Source organism: Falco peregrinus, chromosome 5 (assembly GCF_023634155.1).
Source record: "Falco peregrinus isolate bFalPer1 chromosome 5, bFalPer1.pri, whole genome shotgun sequence".
Lineage (NCBI taxonomy): Eukaryota > Metazoa > Chordata > Aves > Falconiformes > Falconidae > Falco > Falco peregrinus.
This window is the reverse complement of record NC_073725.1, coordinates 42,204,657-42,229,642: the sequence shown is the minus strand read 5'-3', so window position 1 is coordinate 42,229,642 and position 24,986 is coordinate 42,204,657. Positions and strand designations below refer to the sequence as shown.

Below are 24,986 nucleotides of genomic sequence, written 5' to 3'. Positions count from 1 at the left end.
ACCTGCTTGACCTCACTTGATGATCAATCACATTGCTTCCTTTTCCAAGCAGTCTCCTAATCATAAGTGCTTTGCAGCCTACATCAGTACTGCACTTTGCAACTTCAGTTTTCATGGCAATGAAATGGATTACAAAAGGAGCTGAAAGGTAAATGAGTGCAATATGGAAGACAGCTCTGGAAATGGAAGGAAATTTCCAGAATCTATTTTTGGGTTTTGTTGCTCACTTGTTCTACACACCTGAAATACATTTCATTATCTGAGTGAGATGATGTGGTTGCGCTCCCTCAATTTTAATATGACATCCTTTTCCTCAGTGGAGCTTCTTTGGTGGTGTCATTTATGCAGTCAGTTTGGAAGCTTGCCTGTTGCCTTACAGAATGTCTTACCGACGCAAACTTGTTTTCACCTGAGTTGATCTAGGGATTCCCTATACTGTTTCTTCTAGAACATGTGAAGTTACTAAAATACCATTTAATGCAGTGGGTTTGAATATGTTTTGATACATGAATTCAAAATTTTTCAGTGGAGGTGCCTTCTTCCATGCAGTGAATATAAGGCTCCTACCCACAGCCTTTATCATCTCATCTTTTGCTGACCCTTGTAGGAGTAAGAATCGTCAGGAATCTGAGAGTTACAGGCTGGAAAAACATTGATCTGTGGTAACACTATCGTATGTCATAAACTTAATCATAGATAAGCCCATTTTATTTTCTAAAGAGACATCTCAACAGAAATCTGAACAGGTCCAGTGCTTCAGTGACTGTACAGTTCTGCTTTAGCAGTTGTTACACATTTCTAAAATAAATAGAAAATGTAGCAAATACTTGTTACATACCAAGAATGAACTTACTCGTTCTTAGCTCACCATTTGATTTCTCTGTTCTATTTGCTTGCTGTTCATACTGAGGTTTAACACTGCTGGCTTTTTGTATAGATAGTGAATTATATTTCTTGTCCTTAGCAATTTAGTATATTTTGCCTCTTTAGATACTTGGAAAGACTTGGGTGCTGTCTGTACATTTTTTCTGCACGGTGTTTAAAGAATATGAGTAAAGATTTGGAGACGACAAAATAATAATTTGTTAAGAATACTAAGCATTTCTGGGCAGTCTTAAGTAGTGTATAAAGTAGAAGTGGTCAAAGAAATATCTGAGAAAAAATAATGTGAAAGTGTAATAAACTAGGCATAGAGCCCCAAATGAATTCCAGTAACCATTTTCCTTTTGCCTGTGGAAACATGAATATTCTAGTGTTATAGCCTCATTAGGGGAAGTTTATGCTTGTTTAGTAACAACTTGTTTAAATAGATCACTGATATTTAAGACACCAGGGAAAATGAAATACTAAGTAATGATAGCATGTCAATTTAAATGTTATTATGAAGAGCATGAAGAGATATGTGTTATTTTTATCTTTAGCTGATTACAAGGTTTGGGGAATTTATATAGCTGTTGAAGAAAAGAAGTATGTGGCCTGAGATGACTAGGCAGCCACTTGTGAAGGCAAGACAACTGGGTGGTTTTCTTTTACTTTCTTCCACCTGGTCCTTCTGACAATTGGAGGAAGCGTGGACAAGGGATGTCTTGGTAAGAGCTCTGATGAAGCAAGAAGCAAGAGTTGGAAGGGCTAAAATTGAGTGGAATACACCACTTTTAGTGAGAGAGGGTCGTTGGAGGGAGTTTCAGGTGGCCACTCTAGTTAGGTACCCTTCACTGGGATTCAGAAAACTGCAGCAAAAAAGTCCCTAAAATCTTCTCCAGTGGGAAGCATCTCTGATTTTAAATACAGGAGTACCTCCTGAAATCCCAGCTTCATTGAGAGCATGCTGGTCTTGTCCTTTTGTCCATGCACTGAGCATTGTAACTCAAGCATTTTTAAATTACAGCCCAGCATTTGGAAGCAAGCACATTGCTGCTGCTGTATTGTCTCACACCTAGACAGTAACAAGTAGTTCTGATTAGCTCAAATATTTGCCCAATATATATTTAAAAAAAAAATAATCCCATTCTGTTTATAAATTTTACACTTAAAAATGGGATTCTACTGAGAATTAATATTTCTGAGTGGCATTTTGACTGTGTATTGATCTTGCTTACAATGTGGCATTACTTATTCATTGTGCATGTGTTGTAAGGTGAAGCATGGAGAGAGGGAGAAGACAGGACAAGTTCATGGAAGAAAAATCCTTTGAGACTACTGAGTAATAGCCTTCTGGCAGAAGAAGTTCCCAAGCTACGAATAAAATGGAGGCCGAGAAAGTACCTAGGAGAGGTACTGCATGTGTTTGCCCCTTCATGTATCCTTCGTTTCCTAACTACCTGCTCTTGGTCACTGTTGGAGACAGGGTAGTCAATCTTTTTCTAACCCAGTTTGACCACTCGTACTTCCTTATATTTGTATGGTGACAGAATGCCGATATTTGTGATCACAGCATCAATACACAGCAGATGATTTGTGGACTTGGCTCAGATCTAAGCCTCTATATGAAGCCAGCAGTACAGAATAGAATGAATTTGAGGGAGGTTGTGCAGCCAAGTCCATTCATGGCTTTAGGGTTAGTAGTGGAGAACGGTGGCTATGCAAATGGAGTCCCTAAAAATAACTCCAGTGTACATTGCTTTAACAACAATCATTAATTTAGCAATTAGAATGTGCTAAAAGGACTGGAATAATAGAAAAGAACAAAGCCAATGTAACTGACTGAAAATTTTAGAAAAAATGAAACAGAAAATAGGAAGCATCAAAGTGGTTGGTAGTTAGTAGAAATAATGCGTAGGAAGAAAAATCAGAAAAAGAACTGAAATACGAGTCTCATAATGCAATTAAAAAACTTTATCACAATGAAGGCAGTTACATATTAAGTAACCTAGGTAGACTTGAGACAGTAGATCAGTTCCAGTTGAAGTAGCTAAATACATCAAAGCTCATATCTTTGCTCTTTGCTATTAAAAATGGAAAACCTGGATTTCCTGGACAGTTAGTTTAACTTCATCAGCAGGTAACTTATTAACTTCAACTCTGTTGAGGGAGCAAAATCTTAAGCAGGTGTCAGAGGGCAGTATGCTGAAAGTAAAAGAAATCCCTAAGAAGTGGTGTGGGAAATGGAGGCTTGCAGCTGCCCTGGGGAAGGTGCTGCAGCCATAAAACTCTCCAGCCATGTGAAGAAAAGGAGGGAAGTGATGATGGATGGTTATAGGTAAGGGACAGAAGGAGGAATGTTATTTTTCAGTCACCCCTGCTTCTTGTAAACTTTGTGGTTGTTGATTCTCTGTGTAGGGCCTGATACCAGCTTAGTGCTTGATTGTCTCAGAGCTGCAGGGACACACAGAAAGAGCTGAATTTGATACAGAACATTGTTTACACCAGCAATTTGCACATACGTACCGTGGAGGTGACAGTACTGCTTCATATGTTATGTGTCACTTTTGAACACTGGAATATTAGAAAGAGGAGAGATGAAAGAGGATCCAGGAAAGTGAAGATGGAAGTACTGAGAGACATGACCGCAGCTGAGGGAAAATGCAGGTAAATGTGCACTACTCAGGATTAAACCAGTGACGGGGCTGGATTTATGATTATTTCAAATATTTAATTCATAACATTGAATAGCGGGGATCTCTTTTGCATCTGTAGAACAAAAGAATTATCTATTAGTCTTCCATTAAATTATTAGCCAGGTTGGGATTCACACCAATAGTTGCCCTTTCCCCCATACATTGTCACAGATCTGTGTCATGTCTCTGCATCTGAGTTGACTTTCTAGGCGCAATTAATGCATATTGAATTTTTGGCGATAATCTGAGTCGACTCCTGTCTTCTACAGCAGCATCTTTCCATTGCAGGCACATACTGCTAGAGAAGTAGAGGGATATCACCATTTCATTTCACACAGCTACACAAGATGGTGGTAAATTGTAGTCCCTGCTAGTAAGGATGAACTTCAATCAGAATTAGAGACAAATGCTCCATTACTTCCTGCCAAATCTGTGCACAACCTATACTCTAGAGGTATTTCCTCAGCCATTATGTCGGTAAGGTAATGAATGATCTCTCCCAGGAGGAGTAGTTCATGCCAGTTCTTGTCAGAAAGAACAGCCCCTATTCTTATGCCAGATATTTGCAGGTTTTCTGCTCTGTTCTTCCAAAAATGATGTCTCAGTCCAGTATGTTTCAGTAAAATTAAAAGGTGTGAACCTGTTTTTTTCTCCTTAAGATGGTTTATAGATTTCCCAGCTTGGCCAGCCTAAGGTTTACACTCATTAGGAATAGAGTGTAATTAACTAAAATCTGGAAGGTCTAATTAAGTGGAAAATAGTGTCATGCAAAGTTTAGATGTCCAGAGCTCTCTTTCCATCCTATAATCAGTGCATAGTCAAAGTTACCTGGTTTTCAGGTCAACTTTTTTTCTAAGCTATAAAGCTTGCAGGCAGACAAGGTGCATTTATTTTTCCTCCTTGCATTAACAGCTTTCTCCCCATCCTCTATGGTTTATTCTCATTGGTCATTTGGTATATCAGAGTTAATTAGTTGGAAAGGAAAGCTTGAAATAAGGATTAACAGGCACCAGAGAGGGGCAATACATACTGAGTATGCGAAAGAAGTGAATAGAGAAAAGGAAGGATTTTGTGGGTCACAGCTGAAGTCCAGGCTGAAAACTGTCAGCATACAATGGACTTTGTGAGAGAAAGTCTTTGAAGTAGCAGGCTGGCTGAATGCATGCATAAGTAGTACAGGTTTGGTTGACCCGTAGTTTCTTCACCTTGACGCTGAACTGACAAGTTGTAAAAACTCAGTACAAAACCCAAACCAAAACAGCAAAAAAACCCCAAACAGACATCAGAACTGACATGAAGAATGTTAGAGAGCACTCGTTTAATGGACAGTACTAGGATACCTAGAGGCAGAAGGTGTCCGGTTGACTAGACAGAAACATCAGTAATTTGTCTATGCTCTGCTATTCCTGAATAGTTCAGAGCAAAGAGCATAATGGTGAATTAAAAAAACCAACATGGAGACAGATTCTCAGCTCGTGTGACATCCATAGCTCATTTGGATTGACTGGAGCAGTGACAGTTTTCAACGACTGAGGATACAATTCTGTATTTTCATGTAAACATTATCCCCTATGATGGTAAAGGACAAAACATGGAAACTCCTCTTCATGTTCCTCTGTTCTGGCAGCAACAGCTGGAGGCCACAGGCTGCTGTGGAGCAGGTGAACATCCACAGAGCTGAGCTGCTGCTACCGCACTAGTAGCCATGTGGGATGGGCTGTCTGGTGTGAGTTCAGGAGGTTCACCTCTGCCCTTCCAGATCTGTAGGCAGCAGCAGTAACTGCTGGGTTACCTGGATCACAGTCTGAGCCCAGGAAAGATGGCCAGCAGGCTCATGCTGTTCTGAATTCTCAGAGAAGTTTCTAAAACCACAGATAATGTAATAAAAATCTAGGTGGAGGTGGTGGGATGCAGCTGATACAGTCTCAAACATTATAGGTATTCACAGTAAAGATCAAGTTAGCAGCAGCACCACCAACCTTAGGTGTCCTGGCTTCATATTAATTTTTACAGTCCACATCTGCCTCTCTTTGAGGTGACACGAGTCTTTTTTGTCACCACATCCAGTCTCTTTACAGGGTGCTTTGACCTCAAAACATTTCTGTCTGTAAAAGCTGTAGGGTTCATTCAACCCCCCAGCCCCAGGGCATGTCCTGCATTGTCTGTGGGACATGTGTGGGTGACAAGTGCAAGCTGGAGCAGAAAAGACGGCTGGACAGGGTTAGGAAGTGCAGGAGCTCTCTGGCCTCCAGGATGGTCTGGGGCTTAAAGGATCAGTGAGGTGGTGACTACTGTTATCTTCAAGCAAGAGCAGTTACAACTGTTGCTACTCTCTTTCTCAGTAGAGTTTTGGAATGCGAGTAATCTGGATGAGTTGTCTACCAAGCAAAATGGAAAATCAAAAAGAACGGTGGTGGGCCTGCAGGTTCAGGTAGCTCCTAGCATGAGGAAGGAAAACATACACAAAGCTCCCCTGAGCAGGGAGAGTAAAGCACAGCAAAGCCTTGTGCAAGGGCAATAGGGAGACTGACAAAAGCAAAGGGGAGGTGGGATGTGGACTCTCATGGTTTCCAGCAGCAACAGCTTGGGCCTCAGAGACAAGTACTGACAAGCATCTGGGTGGGACACTTCTGTTGAGAAGGCTATGAGGTACTGCTGAAGGGTAGAGGAAAATGGGGTCAAGATTAAAATTTTGGCTCTCAAAACATATTAATTTTTTGCAATTACTTTTGAGCCTCCTTTGAATTCTTCCTTGGTCTTTTGCATTGTCTATGGCTGGCCCTGAATTTGGGAGCCCTAGTGTGTGCAGTGAAGACAGCCTACACATGCCAAACAAAATACAGTCCCCTTTGTGTGTGATCATCTCCCCAGCATCTGGGGACTGAGTCATCCTCGAGTCAGAGCAACCATATTTGGTTAAAATTGAATTTTGCTGCTGTTGTAATCCATGGGATGCTCTTTGGTACTGCTAACTTGTTTGTCATCTGCCCAACAAATTACTGCCTGGAAGCTTCTCTTTCAATAAAAATATTCCTTGCCAGCCACTTTGGGTTTTATTTGTGGAGTTGGGGTTGGGTTTTTTTGGTAACAATTTAGGTCCTTTAGTGCTGCCAGATAGTTTTTCCTTTGCCCATGTTGTGCATCGTGTGGGGAGAGCAAGCTGTTCCTGCAGTAGCCAGCTGCAGATTACTAGGTGCTCTGAGACACAGGGGTGCTCAGCTGTACAAAGGTCAAACATAATGATAAAATAGAGGCAGATTTCAATTAATGATATTTCAAAGCTACTGACACCAAAAGGCAAAAAGAGAAAAATGCATTTAATGTCTATAGAGGATTTGCATGCTGTCAATCTTTAATTAAGATACCTGACAGAAAGTTCACCGTTGCAAGACAAGACAGCAGAATGGGCACCTTGTGAATCAAGAGCTGAGAGCAAAGGGCACCTGGGCTTGCAAAAGTACAATTCAGCACTGGAGGTTTCACTTCAAACACAGGAGAGCTGGAAGAGAGCAATGCTTTGGGCTGCTGCTGCTCCTGCTCCTGGGCTTTTACTTGTGTTATTATTACTTACTGGATTAAGCTGTGAACCAAACCACCATGAAAAAAAGAGACAGAAAAGAACCATTTATGACAAGCAGTAAGTACCATTGCTTGCAAGTGCATTTGTTCATATGGCGGCTTCTAAGTGCCAGTAACGGGAACAGAATGGCTTTACTGCAGCTCTATTTTCCATACCCTTTGGCAGATATCTGTAACTAAATGATCTCTTTGTTTTTTCTCTAACACAACAGGCCTCGTTTGTCCTCAGAGCAGGGTAATTTAGTGTTCTATGCTGGCTCCAGCAAAAATATTGAATTTAGAACTGGACTACTGGGGAAAATAAAAATCAATGAAGAAGACCTCGCAGAACTTTTTAGTCAGGTGATATAGTTACTTTTCTTTAATATGTTTTCATTTTCAGTTTTGCACATTAATTGTTTGTCTCCAGGATTTGTCTTAGGAAATTTTTGATGTGTTTTGTATGGTGGCTATTTTATATTCTCTGTGCAAGTACTCTAATATGAAAGTAAGCTGTTGCAGAGTTGTAATCATGCCATTTCAGCAAATAATTAAAACTGTATATGTAACAGAGCTCTATTTAAGTGGACTTTATAACACTAAAGTTAAGCAAGTCTGAAACTTTCCTAAGCTTCTGAAAAAGCAAAGCTTGTTTACATTTGTAAGCTCTTGAAAAAGTCAAGCTTGTTTCACTTCATCTCTGTTTAAATTTAGGTGAGAGAAAATAATGCGGAGATTCGAGAACTTAAAAGAGCTAATGGTGCCTCTCAGAACGTGTCCCAGCAGGTTGCTCTGCTGACCTCCCAGGTAAGCCATACCCTCATGTTACCCTCCTCCAGCATTCACAGTTTTCCATTCCTCAGATTAACATTGTTACCTGATTCATTTCAATATTTTGGGACTCCAGAGACCTGGGGCAGAGTCCATATTTGATATCAGCTCGGTCTGTGTTTAACGTTGAGATACTTATTCAGTAACTCTGGAGACAATAAAAATAATTCCTGTAAATCCTATAATTTCCAGTTACCAGGATGCTGCTTTTGTTCACTGTCAACATCTGTATGGTCTATATACTCTAATATTTATGGAAGTGAAATCCCACTAAATTCAGGAAATGGGCCATATGTGTTCTTAAAGTTGTTACACAGACATTCCATTCCATAGGTGAAATGGGCTGTAGGGGTTGGCAGTGGAAAGAAAAGACCTATGCAGTAGTTTTGTCTCTTCCCCGCTAGTGAAGATTTTTGTCCAACAAAAGGTTTTGAAATCTTTGTCTGACTTAGTTTAAGTGTCTTTTGTTATAGTGTTGCTCCAGGTTCCTTACAGGAAAATATTTTATAGCCTAAGAGACCTCCCTTTAGGGAAAGTGTGCTACTACGTATCCTCATATTCCCTGGTTCAGTTTCAGCTTGCTGTTAGTGGTTGTAACCCACTGAGACATGGTGAGCCTATTCTTGGCTTTTGGCGTGCTGCCTCAGACCTCCATCCTTTGCATGCTTGCAAGCACCCAAACAGTCCTGCTGGAATATTTACATTCTGAATGTTGAGCACCTGAATGCATCTTCACAAGACTGAGTCTTGTTCTTTGGAACCAAACTGGGACATATTTAAGCTGTCATTTTCTGAACAGCCTAAACCACCAAAATCCCAGTGAATGGGCCTGATTTGAACCTGATTGTCACCTGGTTTCACATACCAGATATAATTTTTTTCTCTTAAGAAAGTATTTTGTTCATCTACCAGCATCCAGTACATGCTTCTGTGATCACTGCCATACCAAGCACAATGCAATTTGCATTTCTCTTGCAGATCGTGAGTCTTGATAACAGACTTCAAAGATTAGAGCAGGTGAGTAAATGGGAAGCAAACTAGACATCAAAAAAGAAAAACACTGCCCCAAGTAAATAAAGTGAGGTTACAGTGATTAAATAGCTGAATTATTTCTTTCCTCTCCTGTATTATTCAGGAAAACTTTATTTTGGTAACAGGAGGTAAAAAAACTCCCAAGATTTGTGGAGGAGGTGAAATGCGCCTTACAAAATATAAACAGTGCAGGAGCTTGCATCCTTAAAGGAAAAACAGTTGTAGACTTAAGAACAACAACTAGATACCAAGGAGAAGTAAACTCTTCCTTCACTAATCTGTCAAGGTGAAGACTGGAGGATTCAAACTGGATTTTATATTGCACTGGAAGTAGCTGATTTTCAACAGTCACCTGCTTCTACACTGAGCTTGTCACAAGCCACAGCTACAGCTGCCAGTAAAAGCAGTTGTCAGATGAGTCACCCGTGGAATCGAGAAGACAGATAATCCTCCATCTAGACTCATAGCCTGTGGCTTATGTCTCTGTTAATATTTACTTCTTGCATGGCTTTTGCCATTCTAGTTCTTGTAGCTGGCCATTCTGTGTAAGACCAATTGTATTAGTCATTATTTTGTACAGGGATAAGCAGAATAGCTCAAAACCTATACAAATCAACCTTGCTGGGGAAAAAAAAGGGGGTGGGGGCAGGGAGGGAATCCAAGAAAGAATGGCGGGGGGAGGGGAAAAAGTTTTGCTTGAGAATAAACACCAAATAAGCAGGAACCTCATCTTCTGCTCTTTTCCTGGGTTGCAGGCTCTCCAGGGGAAAGCCTGCAGTAGTAACCCCTGTGAAAACTCAGGGACCTGTGTAAACTCACTGGATGGTTTCTTTTGCCTCTGCCCCAGCAACTGGCAGGTGAGTCTTTAGCCTCCTTGAACGTGGACCATGTATTTTAACTGTGAGGATACACCTGACGCTGTAATTGTGATGAAACATAGCATTTTAAGGTTGCTAAGGGCAGAATGGGATATACTGAACAGCAAAACAGCAGTATCACAGTTACTGTTTGGTTGAAGGACAACACATTTGCTTCTCAACAATATCAATATATACCAAAAAAATGAACCCCAAACCACTGGGCCACACCCTGCACTGTTACACAGGGGTGATGGCCCACAAAGCCAGCAATGCTTGGCAGTTCCCACAGCGGAGAATTAGTCGTTGGTTTTTGCTGAGCAGTGAACTGAACTGCATGCCTTCCTGTTGATCTTATGCAAGGATAGACAGAGAATGGGGAAAGGGAAGGATATTTATTCACACTCAAACAAATAAGACACAGGGGGATGTAAGTAATCAGTCCTGTTCTGAGTTTTTTAAAACCAAAGACTTTACTGGCAAAGGCTTCAGTGGTGCTGTTACATGCACTAGAGATAGAGAAGTTGTATCTTCTTCTCAAAGGCTCTCAACTTTAAAGTTATCCGAGCAAGATTTGGATCACAATTGCTCTACTTTCAGTCTTAATAAAACAGCATCTCCTGACAGAAACTGTTTGAAAGTAAGTCTTCTGAGCCTTTTGCCAGCAAGTTGGAAAGTAGGGGGGAGGACAGTACTATGCTGTCCATATGCTTTGTACAAACATCTGAAATATTTTATCCCCCATCTGACTGATAACCAGGGTCACAAAAACACAGCTGAAAAATAGTTTTGTTATAATGTTTCATAAGGGAAGCTGTGTTGATAGCAGCCCATGGTTTATATATCTTTGGAAACTATATTAAACATTGGCTGCATGGTTTGCTTAATTTCTCAGTTATTTGGAAAATAAACTGGTTTTCCATTTCATCTTAGGGCCTCCTGTGTTCAGTGGATGTTAATGAATGCCAGATTTATGCTGGAACAGCGTTAGGCTGCCAGAATGGAGCCACTTGTGTGAACACACCAGGCAGCTACAGGTAACTTTTCAAAACTAGACACAAAAACCTTATGTAAAATACTCAGCAATTTTTGTACCCCATATCACACCTGCAGCACAAGTGCTAGGAGTAAGTCTGTTTAGTATCGATGCACTATCATCCCTTTCAGTCTGAGAGAATATAAAATCCTTAATACACCATACACCGAGCCCACCACAGACACAGAAGGCCCTCCGAAGCCATTGCCTGCTTTGGCATAAGAAGAGCAGCAAGAACCAGGTTTGTCATATGACCATTCTGGGGAAAAGGGCTGCCAACTGGAGACTGGTTCCAGTGACCCTACAACCCTCTGTTGTAGGTGCAGATGCTTTAATGGAAATTTGCTGCACCGTAGGATGTAGATGGCGTGTTGACATGCAGCATGCTGGTCTGTAACCAGCACTCACCAATGTGCCCATCTAGCACAGCCATGTTATCTTCCTTCCGTTATCACCCACCCCTTGAGACCAAAGGGAACGAGGAGATGAAGGAGTGAACAGCTTTGGCCCAGCAAAGGTTTTGAGTTGCTGGAAACCTCTTGAATATATGGGCACCCTTGATCATTGGCATTCCCAGCACACTGCATAACTGAGAAATGCCTTCAGCTCCTCCAGAAATAGAGGCACTGCTGATACTGTAGCAGAGCAAGCAATGCACAGTGCTGCCAGGCACGAAGGGAGGAGAAATGCTGTCTGTAGCGGGTGGCCAGGAGGCTCTCTGTGTTGTGGGCTTCCATAGACATGAGGTCCCTGGAGCATATTCTTCTCTGGCTGTGCCCAGCTCCTTAGGAAACATGCTCTTGTTTACAGGGCAAGCCATCCTGAATGTTCTGTGTCTGATTTTCCAAAATGTCAAACAATCTGGTATATAAATAACTTTCAGATATAATACAAAGCTACCCCTGTGCAATGGGAACGAGCAGGCTGGAGAGTGTGCCACAGCTTTCTGCAAAGCATTTTGTCTCCTGCTTCAGTGTGAAAACCTTGGCCCCCACAAATATTTGCTTGGTGTAACACTGGTTTATAGTGCTTTGTCAGTTCTTGGAAGAATGTCACACAAGGGAAGTTCTGCAGTGCTCCTCACGCTTCAGCATTAACACTGAGCCTGCTGAGGTGTCACTGGTACATGATGCTTCCTGCCAGCTTTCCTTTGATTTTTAAAGGATGTTTCTAGCTTGCCTGCAGCTACCCCAATACAGACTTTTGTTGAGGAAACAACACGCAAAGCAGCCTGCCTTTACTTGTTGTTTCTTAACGAGCTCAGAGATGTGATGTATAGGTGTGTGACTAAATTAAGGTTTGAGAGGACAAACCCTCTGCCATTCTCACAAGTGTTGTTATTGTGTTAGTACAGTCATGATTCCTGTAAGTTTCTTCCCCAATGTAATTCTTGCCCTGCTTGGTACTTGCTGCATCAATGCTTCCTGAAAGGAACTAAGACCTCTCTATAAGTCACCCAAATCTTAATATTACTGCTTTTGCATTACACCCTCGGTATTATTGTTTAATCCTTTCCCCTACTCCATTGTATTGTCTTCACAGTCTCCCTTCACATACCGGCTTACTTATTTCTGAGTGCTCCCCTGATGTTAAATCCATCCCCAGGTAGTGTGACCTGGCTCTTTTCAACAACTCTTAAGAACATTGCTGCTAAATTTTCTGGGACCCAGCAACCCAGGTCACCCCACTCCTGCTCTGGTGTAGTTATATACAGCAGCAAGGACTGCAGATAGAGAAAAGGGTGATGTTTAACTTTCCATAGCCCTAAGAGATAACACCAGGTGAAGGGCAGTACTGGATTAGGTACTGTGAAGTGGAGCATAACGCAGTCTTCGCTCCCGATTCAGATTCTTTACCTGCATGCATCAAGCCGCAATTTGGGAAAGCACTGAAGTGTGAGGGAAAAGATGGGTATTCAGGAAATACCTTCCTGAATCAGGACTGTAAGGGGACATTGCGTCATTTGGATGAAAGGCTGTGAGAGTCCCCAAGTCTATCAGACTTTTGTGTGAGAACCAGAATAATGGGGGCCTCATCACAACGTGCTATCAGCAATGGGAGAGAAGCAGGACAGTGCCGAGCAGCAGTGCGTTGCAATTTGGCTGAAGCTCCTTGTGGTGTGACCTACTTCTTGAAACTGTTCTCTGAGCAACTTCAGATGGGAGCAGATTAATCTTTGCCAGACTAGGCAGGAGACAGTGCCATTGTCCTGCTTCGGAGCCAGTCAGATTGCCTTGCTGTGTCCTTTGGAGTTGAACATGAGGCTCTGAATGTACTTTGAACATACAAAGGCGATCTGGTTCCCTGACCTGTTGCCTCTGTGCTTGCCCAGGTTGAGCTAATGCACTGGCAGGATGGTGTTGGTCTGTGTGCTGTCTCTTACAATAATGAACTTGCTGTCTTACAGTACTGCAGACTGCAGTTAAGCATTAAGCTACTGTGATTCTTTAAGCCTGAGTTCATGTGGGTTGCTTGTCCTGGGTGCAGCATTTAGTTGCCTGCAATTGGCTTATCACACTGCTATTTCAATTGAGCATGTGATACTCACAGGGACAGTAGCGGCTTATTAATAAATTGCTCCAAGGTCCAGATCAGCTGCACTGGAATACCCTGATTCAAATTCTGCAGATAAATGCTTTTACAGAGATTTCCATTAGCCAGCTTAAAAGCAATGCAAGAAGGGTGTGTACCTGCCATATGTCTCCGTGAGGAGCAGACATGGCAGCATGTAACTTGCATCCGAAGAAGTATCTGACTGTCATTTTAATAAAAAGCTAGTGAACTTACAGGAGGCTTTCTGCAAGGTTTAGGTCCCTTTTAGTTGTATTTCACATCCTCAGATTTGGTCTATGTGGAAATAAAGGTCAGAGAAAAGGGAAATGCTACCTGATGGTTTAGAAGTTCCCTATTTCAGTTCCACCACATATGTACAGTGCTGTGACTAAGGTGTGCCCTGTAAATAGCAACATGATGCAGCTGGCAGCCTGCAATCCAGATCCCCCCAGCAGAATGCCTCACTTCAGCCCACTGCTTTGTTCTTCCCACCCCATCAGCACCAAATGCCTCCTCCTGACCACCACACTTACCTGAAAGCTGGGCTGCCGCTGAGACAGCTGCTGAGGTGTTAAGGTGTGGGGGTGAAGGTACCCCTCTCCCTGAGACAGGCCAGACATGGCATTTCTGCATATTGCTCGAGTTAGGGTTTTAGACACTTGGCATCATATGAGGGTCGTAAACTGAAACACAAAATTTAGGTGCTCTTCGACTGAAATGGAGATTTCTAGGCTCATATTCTGCTGAAGTCTCATAGTAGACATTTCTTTTTTTCTGGGTTTGCGCTTATGAATCTAACAAAAGGCTGTGGATTCTCCCATAGGCTCAGTCATGGATATGCGCAAGTCCCACATGACCGTCGAGTCTCTGCTGAACAAGAGCCTTGCCTCTGTGCATGATTATTAATAGGATTGTCAGTATAGCTGAATAGGAACACCACATAAATAAGAGTGGGGAATAACCTCTTACTATGGCAATATGGGATCTGTGACAGTTATATAAAGACATTTTGATTTTTCTGTCTGCTTTCACCATTAGCTGCTCCTGTACTCCAGAAACCTATGGGTCTCACTGTGCCTTGAAGTTTGATGACTGCCAGGGAGGATCTCAGATGCTCTGTGGGCATGGCATCTGCATAGATGCAGACAGGGATCAGCCCAACAAGGTAAGGAACAACATACAAGTCTCATTATACAGCATAGCATAAAAAAGCGACAACTAATACTGAGTACCACAGAACTGTGTAGTGCACACTGCTGCTGAAAAACAGCAATAAATGCCATTGTGTAACATAATCTAACCTCTCTGTTGTCCCAAGGACAGCAGAAAGAATTGAAAATGCCTTGTGTCTTGTTAGAATTACTTGTCACAGTATCACTACTACTACTACATCCACGGGGAGCTTAGGAATTTTCTTTGAATAAGTCAAAGTCTTACTTGAAGCATAATATTCTTACTGTTCATTATTTGTGAAGTTCTGAGTTGCTGGAATATTTCATTACCTAAATGGTTAAGGACAGACAAACATGGTGAATCTTGTTTTCCCTGGGAAAAGGCATACATGTGGAACATTACTGTCAGTGGCCTGGGAGCTGCCAGGGCTGCATAGCAGCTGGGTGGCTGCTGCTCATCTTTGGTGCCCCTCATTGTCACTTGAACTTGGTCTCTGATTCCAGGCCCAAGCTCTCCAAGTGTCTGCACTGGCTGGATGCTGGCATACACTTGAACGGTCTTCTGGAGCAAGCCAGCTCATTCTTTTTGGGAGAGAATCTGGGTACAGGTTGTTCACTCCAAAGGGACATATGGAAAATGCCAGCTGTGGCTCTTTCCACCTAGAACAGCCCTCCAAAACTACCCTGCCAAGCCTGCGCTGCTTATAACACTCCTATACACCTATGCAATGATCCAGACACACCACATATTCTTTGTGCTATACTATAAAATAATTTCTTTGCTCAATTTGTACAAGTTTTCACAACTCATCACTTGTTTTCTGCCCATTTGTTGTGGAGAAAGCTTTTCAAAAGGGTTCAGTCTTGTATTAACAGTGTGTGCTCCTGTGACAGTCAACAATAAAGCTCCCACTAGCTTTAATTGGACCAAAGCTAAATAAATGCTGAAATCTGGCCATTAGTAAAGTTTACTAGAGAGAAAATAGTTTTCCTCAAAGAAAATGTATATTTGCAATTTAATGTCACTGCTGCATGTTCCACAGATTACTGAACAGTTTGCTTAGAAGTGTACAGCCAGGCTGATTTCAGGTTGCTTACATTGATCTGTTTACCCTGGTTACGAAGCAAGTTGATGACTTTTAATTATGTTTATGTACAGATCATAATTGCTGCTCATTTTCTCTGGGAGCTTTGGGCTAAAGTACAGGTTTCTTTTATGAACATAATGAATGAGCCTATTGTTGCTTCCATGATCTAAATAGGTAAATTCAGAGGAAGAAATAGACTGAGAAAACTACTGAAGCAACTTAAAAACAGTGTGCAAACCATGTAATGCTCTGAGAGCTTTCTTGCTGTAGTTTAAAAGACGTTTTATAAAATGAACTCCTCCTGCCCTTTTCTTGACTGTTCTAACTGCCTTAAATATGTAATGCGATGTTTGCTGTGGCAGCCCAAGTACCGCTGTATCTGTGACACTGGCTGGATGTCCCCTCCTGGCAGCTCTGCCTGCAGTGCTGATATAGACGAATGCAGCCTCCCTAATCGTCCATGTTCACAGAACCCGCTTGTGCAATGCTACAACACACCAGGCTCCTACTCATGTGGTCCCTGCCCCACAGGTATCACATCCTTCCGTGCCCTCAGATGGGAGGGGGTGGCAGTAGGTAGTACTGCCTGCCTGTATGTCATGAGTGCAGGCATAGAATCTAGATGAGAGCGACTCCATGAAATGCTTTGGTCTGTGTTCTAGAGAACAAATGCCTGCAGGTTATGTATTATCTAGGTAACACAGGCAGTAATCTAATGCATGATTTACCACATCCTAAACTGAGCATCTAATTAGGTCTGATGTACCCTCATGTCCTTCGGTACATTTATGTCCATCATGTCTATAACCTTCATGTAATAGGTGTGCAATAATTTCCTATCCTTATGCTCACTGTCCTAAGGCAATATAAAAATCTAATTGTCCCCTCAAGCCATATAACCTGTGATTCCTCTTCCTGAGTTGGGTGGGTGATGTGTATAGGGGGAGTACTTGAAGTATTTAACCAGACTTACAATAAAGCTTTGCTGCAAATTGTACATGTATGCACTAGACAAGAACTGCCTCCTCTTTAGGTTAAAGTGTGTTTGGTTCTGGAATATCCAGAATACAGTTAAAATAAAACATTCTTGCACACGCATCTCCACCCTGTTGTGTTTGTAACCTATTTAGCAGACCAGTATTAATTCTCATCAGTTATGAGAGGGACAGGTCTTCTCTTGTGTTAATGAAGTGAAATTCAGAAGTCATATTTTTCTGCTTTGTGAAAAGATCTGGTCTAAGAAGAAAATGAAAAGGCCAGGGATTTTCTATTTTAAAGTCTTCCCTCTGCTTCTTTTTAGGCTGGCAAGGAAATGGCTACAGTTGCCAAGACATTGATGAATGTGAAAGTAATAATGGAGGCTGCTCAACAGCACCAATGGTTCAATGTATTAACACAATGGGATCCTTCCACTGTGGGCTCTGTCCACCAGGTAGAATGGATTTTTTTTTGTTGCTAAAACTATGGAAAGGCTTAAAAAAACAAGATTCAACACATCTGGTCCTGTTCTGTGGTAGACTTAAGAAGCTGAAGATCGGGTTTGTGTAAAGTATTACATACACAAAACAAGACTAATACAGAACGCAGAGTCCAAGTTTATTCAAACTGCTTCAGCTATTAATGAACGTTTTGCAGAGTATGTGTCTAATGATGATTCTCTGAAATGAGTTTCTCCTGTACTAGGTAGCCCTTTTCAGTGTTAGAGCCTTGATTTGATGAGGTACTTCCTTTATACCATCATTAATGGAAACAAGGATTGAGTAATTACTGTCTGTATTAATTGAAAGGATATCCTGTGTGCCATAAATCAGCTGTATTGTCTGTCTTAAAAAAGGCCTTGATAATTGCCATGCTCTGAATGCTGTCTAAGAAGGCAGTGTTTCTACTGCAGTACAGGTCAAGCAGCAGCAGTTGTGACTTACATCTTTATAATTTGTGGTTTATGATTTAAAATACTTTATGAAATGCATGCTATCAATACTAGAAGTACTAGCAGGGCAAAGTGTTTCAAATTGACCTTTAGATTTCTACTTAAATGGCAATAGAATGCAGGTAGTGAATGGTCTCAGTTACTGAGCGCTGAAAGGCCATCACCCTGCAGGATGAGGCTACCACCTGTGGCCTCAGGCAAGTTCTGATGCAGTGCAGTGGACCTCAGCTCTGGCTGTGCAGTCATGCTGTAGTGCTTTGGTCCTGCTGAGCCTCCTGAGGGCAGCTGGATGTTGTGTTTGAGACCCAAGGGCAGCTCTGGCATGCAGCAGGAAGCCTGGAGGCGGTTGGGGCTGGCTGGGTGCAGATATATAGGGAGGGTGGGACATGGTGGCTGAGAGAACTGACCTCATATGTATTTGGCTAGCACTAATATACCTTTTTCCTGAAATCGTGGGAGGATTTAGTTGCAATCAGAATCCATCCCTGTGCCTATCTCAACTTTTTAACTGCAGAAGACTATGATTTTACACCATAAATGATTATTTTGCTCACCAGATGATTGTTTTGCTGTCGATTCTCAGAGAACATTGTTTGTTACAGGCTAACTGAGATTTACCTCTGAACAGGTTATGAGGGAGATGGACAAACGTGTACCCAGGTTGATATCTGCTCAATAAATAATGGAGGGTGCCATCCTTTGGCTACTTGTACCTCAGCTTCAGGTACGATGTGTCCTTTCTTAAGGACTGTGAGTAATACCAGTGTGAATCTCAAGGAGGGTTTGGTTAGGCTAAACCTACTTTATAGCAACATATTTAGATTGCAGCTCCTTCTCCACAGTTTTGCCTCACCCAAAGGAGTTTAGAGGCAGGTTAGCTGAAGCCAGCAGGCCTTTCCACAAATACCGACAGAAATAGATTTAGGCTCCACTAAAGAGCGCATTTCATCATAAAAATGTGGAGATCTTCACCATTTCTCTTTGATGTGGTTTTCCAATTTCAGCTGCTTGTACTATTCTCCTTTCCATAAATTCACTTTGACTACTCCCACCACTTCCCTGGAGGGTGACCTTGGACTCTCAGGTACCCATAGCAAAGCAACACTAGGGATCTTTCCATTGCCAAAGTGGACACTGAGCAGTGGAGGTATCAATAGATGAAGTTAGAATTCTATAAAGGCTGTGCTTCAGAATGTCAGGGACCTTTACTGTCATTGTTATTGCCATTGTAACAAGGACCATATTACTTTCTGTATCTTGTCTCATCTCGCAAGGGTCAATACCGTTTTGTTCCTGCACATCTGGGTACACTGGAAGTGGATATGGGCCGCACGGGTGTTCTGCTCTCAGTCATGCCTGTCAGCTGCAAAACCCTTGTGCCAATGGGCAGTGCCTGGTAAGTGCTGGGCTCCTTGCAGTTAATGACACTGTTAGATAGTTATAACCAGTAACAACAGGGAGACTGGTGAGACGGAGAGCTGAGTGCAGACATACTAAAGGTATTGAGGCAAGGCCAGCGGGGAGTGGGAGATGACTGGATATACCTGGGGAAAACAAAGTGAGTTTCAGGGCATGTAAGCCATTTCTTTGTGTTGAAAGTAGAGGCAGCAATCTTGGCACTGAGAACCTGAAAGGTTGTAGCTGGTACCCCAGGCTAGTGATGGGATGCTGGTGCTGGTGGTGAAGAACTGGTGAACGGCTGTCCCTGGTGGGACACAGAAGTAATTTGCCACCTTGGATCATGGAGGAATTACCCAAGATAACAAAAGCAGTACCTCTGCTGGCCTTCATACTGTAAATATCCAGTACAGTTAGTGTTCTTAGGCTGATCTTGTGAGAGCCCCCCTGGTGTCTCAGGCTGTTTATATGAGTATGGAAAGGGTGCTTCATGGGAATTGGTTGTACTCCTGCTGGGCTGAGAGCTTTGGACCTTTACTGATTGGTGGTGTGAATTTATTCTTATGCACAGTGACCATTTAGTTTTTCTACGTGGACCCTGTGAAGGCCTTTTGGCTTCCTCAGTGAGGTGTGCTGTGCTTAAGAAAGTCCACACTGCAGAACTGTGGTTTTTGATAAATCTGTTGTGGAGGATATTTACACTGATGATTTTTGAGAGATTTTCACAAATGGTACGTTTGTTGTTCCAGTAGAGTCTGATCCCATTTGTCCACATTGGTCTGGGTATATCCTTCTTTTGATGATCTTGGGCAGCATGGGGGAAATGGGACATACGATATGGACTTGGTAGTGTTAGGTTAATAGTTCTTAATCGTCTTTTCCAACCTGAATGTTTCTATGATTCTATACATTACCTTTCCCTTTTCCCATTTTCTGTGTGAAAGGACATGATCCCCTCTCCTGCACTCCACCCTATCCTTTTTCAGCATTCCTCACTCTCTCTTCTGTGGATACCTATTGTCTTTTCACTCAGATATTTAAAGGGCCCTTTGTGCCCAGGTGTAATCTATTTTTTCTGACTATTTAGAAACTATTTATCTTAGTCAGCCTATTAAAAGATATGACATCTTCCCCTAAATATATAACATAAACCCATAGGCAATCATGGCTACGAACTACTGCATAAAGATAATAACACAGTCAGATACTTCCGTATTGGAACTACAGAAGCATCTAATAAAACAGAAGAACAGCAAAGCTATATTTGGCTGGCATAGTGACATGGAATGCAATGTTAGTTAAATGAATGCAGATCAGAAAACAGCTTTTCACTTCTAAAGCAGCATTCAGAGCCCTAAATACACATCGAAATTGTCTTCCCTCATACTGAAAATCTCTGTTCAGGACACCCAGGACATGAACAGAGAATGCAAAAAGAAATAGAGAATGTAGCACATGAATTGTATGTCACCAAAGATGGGATTGTTAGCATGTACCTTGGAATACCATGTTCTGCTTAACCTGTAAAAACTGTGACTATAAAATGAGTATAAAGAAAGAGGATGTGAAATTAAAACAGTTAGAGATATGGAAAGACTTGATTATGAGGAGAAGTATTAAAGGTTGAGACAAAAGAAATGGAAAAGAAATACAGAATAAGGAATAATGCAGTGAAGGCAATGAAATTGTTCCCATTTAACATCCTTCAGGGTGAAAATGGAAGTTAACAGCCCACATAACTGCAGTGCATGCAGACTTCCTAGATAACAGGCTTGAGAGAAATGATTTATAAACCACTGTTATCTTGACTTGCTATTTATAAGGTTTAGATAATATGGTTGACTTGTTTCTAGGGTGATAATTTCAAAGCCAAGCAAACAGTTTTCTGAATGACTAAATGAATACTGATTTGACTTTTAGAAAGTAATTTGAACAAGCCCTGCAAAGAAATAACTTAATAGAAAAAACAAAGAGCTAGATAATCTGATTAGCTTTATTTTGGTGTTCACCAGTGACCATCAAGGCCATTATATTTCAAAGGTTTTATTTCTTTGCTCTGATATCTCCACATAAAAAAAGTGTAAATACCAGTCTTTCTGCAGACTACATTGATGCCTTTATGTGATTCATGCTTATTAAGTTTATTGCATTTGCTTATACCTGTAGGCAACGATCTCTGGATATTTTTGCCTGTGTAATGTGGGCTGGACAGGCCCTAATTGTACGGAGAACATTGATGAATGCATTAGCAACCCATGCCAGAATGGGGGCAGCTGCACAGATGGGGTCAATGGCTACTCCTGTGAGTGCACCAGCGCCTGGACAGGACCACAGTGCCAGACTGCCCAGCAAGGTACGGCCAGGACCTTCTGCCCAGGAGAAATGAGCCACCAGGCCTCAGCGAGTAGATGCTTGGTGTATATGATTAGTATGTAAATAAGAACCAAGTCATGGTGGAGAAAACCCAGCCCTCTTCTCAGTGGATTACAGGTCCCAATCCAAAGTCCCTTAAAGTCAGTTATCCATGAGTTTTGTTTATAGCTGCTTTGTTTATCAGTGGGAGTGTAACAATGAAGTTGATCTGCAAGCCCACTGGCCAGACATCCTAAAATCAGATCTCTGTTCCTGAGAAAGTGGTCTGGTAAGCTGATTGGGAAAGAAGATCCAAAATAAGGAGAACAAATTTACAAGATAATATATTGATGTTTCTCTTTTCTGCATACTATTTCATTTGTTGCAAGCTGAGACATCCTGACATTTTTAGTCAAGAGGAAAAGCGAGAAAAGGTTCTCAAACAGAAACTTTTAATGAAGGTAGCATCATCCATTAAAATGGGAGACTCTGACTTTTATGGAGTGACTGTGAGGTCCTACCTTTAACATTTCTTCTTATTATCACTTTTTCTGGTTTTTGGGGATTTTTTGCTATTAATTTTCATTAAACAAGTTCAGGATAGCATTCCAGTGAGTGTCCCTGTGGCAACTATCTGTCAGATGGCTCATATTTATTGCAGGTTGCTGTGAAGAAAGCAGATTAATTTTCCACAGAATACAGAATGTAAAACTTTCATTGACCTCCTGTGAAATCTGCTCTATTTTCAGACTCTTTCCTATTTTCATTAAATATCTAACCAGTAATGTTTTATTATTAAGCATGTGGGGGGAAAAGTTATTTTTAACCATTCATAGTAGAAGGGATAGAAAAAAAAAAAAAGTTTTTATCCAGTGAGATATTATAATGTATCAGCTTTTGTTTTAGTTCCTAATGAGGGGAAAAGTAATACATTTTATGACATGATAATTGTGAATCTGGTTGAAAAATGGTGAGATGTTTTAGATGGACACTTCAAAATCATGTTCTTTTTACCACTCCTTGAAACTAAATATTTCATTTCAGTTTGCTGGGAACTGAATATTTCTTTAGCATCCATTCAATGTTAAACTACAGCTGCTTGTTGTACACTGTAGCTATATGTGCATTATATTTTGGGTGCTTTATGTACATATTTTTCTGTAGCTGTTTGGGATTCCCCATTCACAGCTACCAGTCATTGAATGGCTCAGTGAGAGAAGAGACCACAGTATATCATGAGAGGTATTATCAGGCCCAGAAATCCGACCAAAAAGAATAAATAGGACAATAAAATATCTGACAGATAGCTTCTGTGATGCAGTACTGCTGACAATTCTGTATCATGTTAGCTTTAAAATTTTATTTCATTGTAGGTGAAAAATTTAAAGACTCAATCTAGAGGTAGCCTTCTGGACATGTTTATGGACATTTTACTGAGATAGAATAAACATCTTTTGGTAATATCCACATATTCCAGCTGAAAAATCTTTGTTCTTTTCCCAGGAACTACTTTCCCTGCAGAGAGTAATTTTGCTCATTTTTTGTGATGTCATTCTACTTTAGAGGAAATCCCGAAGAGTCTTATAGAAGTATCTTCCACCCTTGTTTTAGATGTTTAGGGAAAAAAAAGCTATGCAAGGAGGTTAGGTGTTGGTTAAGTCTATATAGTCATAGCGCAAATCAATCTGTTTAATTTTTTATCTCTTTCTGCAGCGTGTGGAGGATATCTCTCAGGCTCCAAGGGGACTTTCAGTTACCCTAACAACCCAAACAGCCAACAGTACAACAGTGGGGTCAGCTGTGCTTGGGTTATTCAAGCTAATCCCAGCAAGGTAAAATAGAGTTCAGGTTAAAGAAACCTTTACTGGGCAGGATTCCCTCATCTCATCAGAGTCAACATGACCATTTTCATGCCACATATTTCAATATTGTGATCCCATCCTCTCATATAGTTTTCCAAAAATATTAAGTTTCAAATCTTTACAGGCCTTCAGACTCTTTAGCCTAAGAATTTGCATGGATTACATTTTCAAGGTTTTTCCTGTGCAGCTGGGAATTAAAATTTATTCAGGTACCACCAGCTGGAGAAGGTGGCTGTTTTACTGTGCTTTACAATGTGATCTCTGAATAGCTGCATGAGAAAAGCTCTGCTCAGATGGGCTCCATAGTTGGTTTGTGAGCTAAGTGACCCCATAACAATTTCATTTCAGATTTCTGAGTGCCAGGAATATGGAATGCTTAATTCATATTGTCAATGGCTGTGCGTAATAACAGCATTTGAATTTTTTTAAGGATTTTTGGATATTGCACTCAAATGTATATTCTGATTCTGTCTGATTTTGATCTGCTACTAACAATTCCACTTGTGTTACAAATAACAACTAGAACATGTACTTCACACTTTAGCATGGGACTTCTTACTTGGGATCTAAATATTTGATCTATTTTTGACATTTCATGGAATGAATTCAGTAGTTTTATAAACCAGTGCTTTCCACAGCATTGTATATGTGTATGTAACACATCCTCAACTTTAAGCCTGAGAGCCACTGCTGTCTTCAGCAGAGCTACACTAAAGCACATGAGTGAGGAACCTGAACATACGTAAAGATGTGCATGTCACTAAATGTCCAGAGTGGGCTTATGAGACACATTTTATGTATCTCATAATATATGAGACATATATTATCATAATGTAAATAATATATGTAATATATGTAAATAATATCATAATATAAAGAATATATATCGTAATAAAAGATCATGTAATTTTTTAACTTCCATGACAATACTTTCAACCATAGCAAGGGTGAGCATTGTTAATTATCTGATGAGAAAACTGCCATGGGAAACCTAAAGTATTTTATGCTGTGAAATATACATGGCTTGAAATGTATACATAGATATTTTACATGTATAACAGACACAGTCAAATGGTCTCAGTTATTAATTTATAGAAATAATGCTCTTTCCAGAAAACTTCCCTGGCCAAATTCTTTCCTATCTATTTTCTCTTTTTCCTTTTGACCCTTAAGGTTTCTGTAATATCTTCTTCTGTCCTGGAACTTTTCAGAAAATGGCATAATGGTTCTAAAGCTCGTAGATTGTTATACTTGCATGAACACATATATCTGCTTTATGCAGAGTTATTGCATAAACTGTATCTTAGCAGATGGAATAAAAGAGATTTCTTGTTTTGTTACTTTCTGTTAGATTCTGCATATTATTTTCCCATTCTTCCAACTGGAGGCAAGTAATGAGTGTAACTCTAACTTCCTTCAAATCCACGATGGGCCTTCAGCATCAATGCACATGCTGGGAAAATATTGTGGCTCCTCACCTCCTGCAGAGCTTTTCAGTTCCCACAGTTCCCTGTACTTTTGGTTCTACTCGAACCACACTGTTACGGCTGGAGGTTTTACTGTTCAGTGGGAATCTCAGGATCCTGGTAAGTTTGATGAAATGTCAAGTAATTTAGCATCTTTGTGGCTTTGGAGCAAAATATATGGCTTATTTCATTTGATTAGGAAACATTAGGAGCAGTAGGAAAATATTTTACTACGGAGTGAGGCTGAAATGTAGACATATATGTCACATTAACATATTTAAACTCCAGATCTAG

The 24,986-nt window shown here is 41.0% G+C and overlaps 1 protein-coding gene across 1 annotated transcript in view; it reads left to right on the top strand.

Moving 5' to 3' along the window:
* CUBN (cubilin) overlaps positions 1-24,986 on the top strand; it is a 155,117-nt gene that overhangs the window by 1,514 nt on the left and 128,617 nt on the right. Inside the window, exons 2-18 of the mRNA XM_005228854.4 lie at positions 1,422-1,589; positions 2,138-2,274; positions 3,280-3,528; positions 3,846-7,194; positions 7,349-7,478; positions 7,830-7,922; positions 8,925-8,963; positions 9,734-9,835; positions 10,769-10,872; positions 14,463-14,589; positions 16,047-16,215; positions 16,985-17,116; positions 18,243-18,338; positions 18,889-19,010; positions 21,179-21,365; positions 23,078-23,196; positions 24,578-24,812. Coding sequence (XP_005228911.3) covers positions 7,070-7,194; positions 7,349-7,478; positions 7,830-7,922; positions 8,925-8,963; positions 9,734-9,835; positions 10,769-10,872; positions 14,463-14,589; positions 16,047-16,215; positions 16,985-17,116; positions 18,243-18,338; positions 18,889-19,010; positions 21,179-21,365; positions 23,078-23,196; positions 24,578-24,812 — 1,780 coding nt within the window. The 5' untranslated portion in view covers positions 1,422-1,589; positions 2,138-2,274; positions 3,280-3,528; positions 3,846-7,069. The remainder of the gene's footprint in view (positions 1-1,421; positions 1,590-2,137; positions 2,275-3,279; positions 3,529-3,845; positions 7,195-7,348; positions 7,479-7,829; positions 7,923-8,924; positions 8,964-9,733; positions 9,836-10,768; positions 10,873-14,462; positions 14,590-16,046; positions 16,216-16,984; positions 17,117-18,242; positions 18,339-18,888; positions 19,011-21,178; positions 21,366-23,077; positions 23,197-24,577; positions 24,813-24,986) is intronic.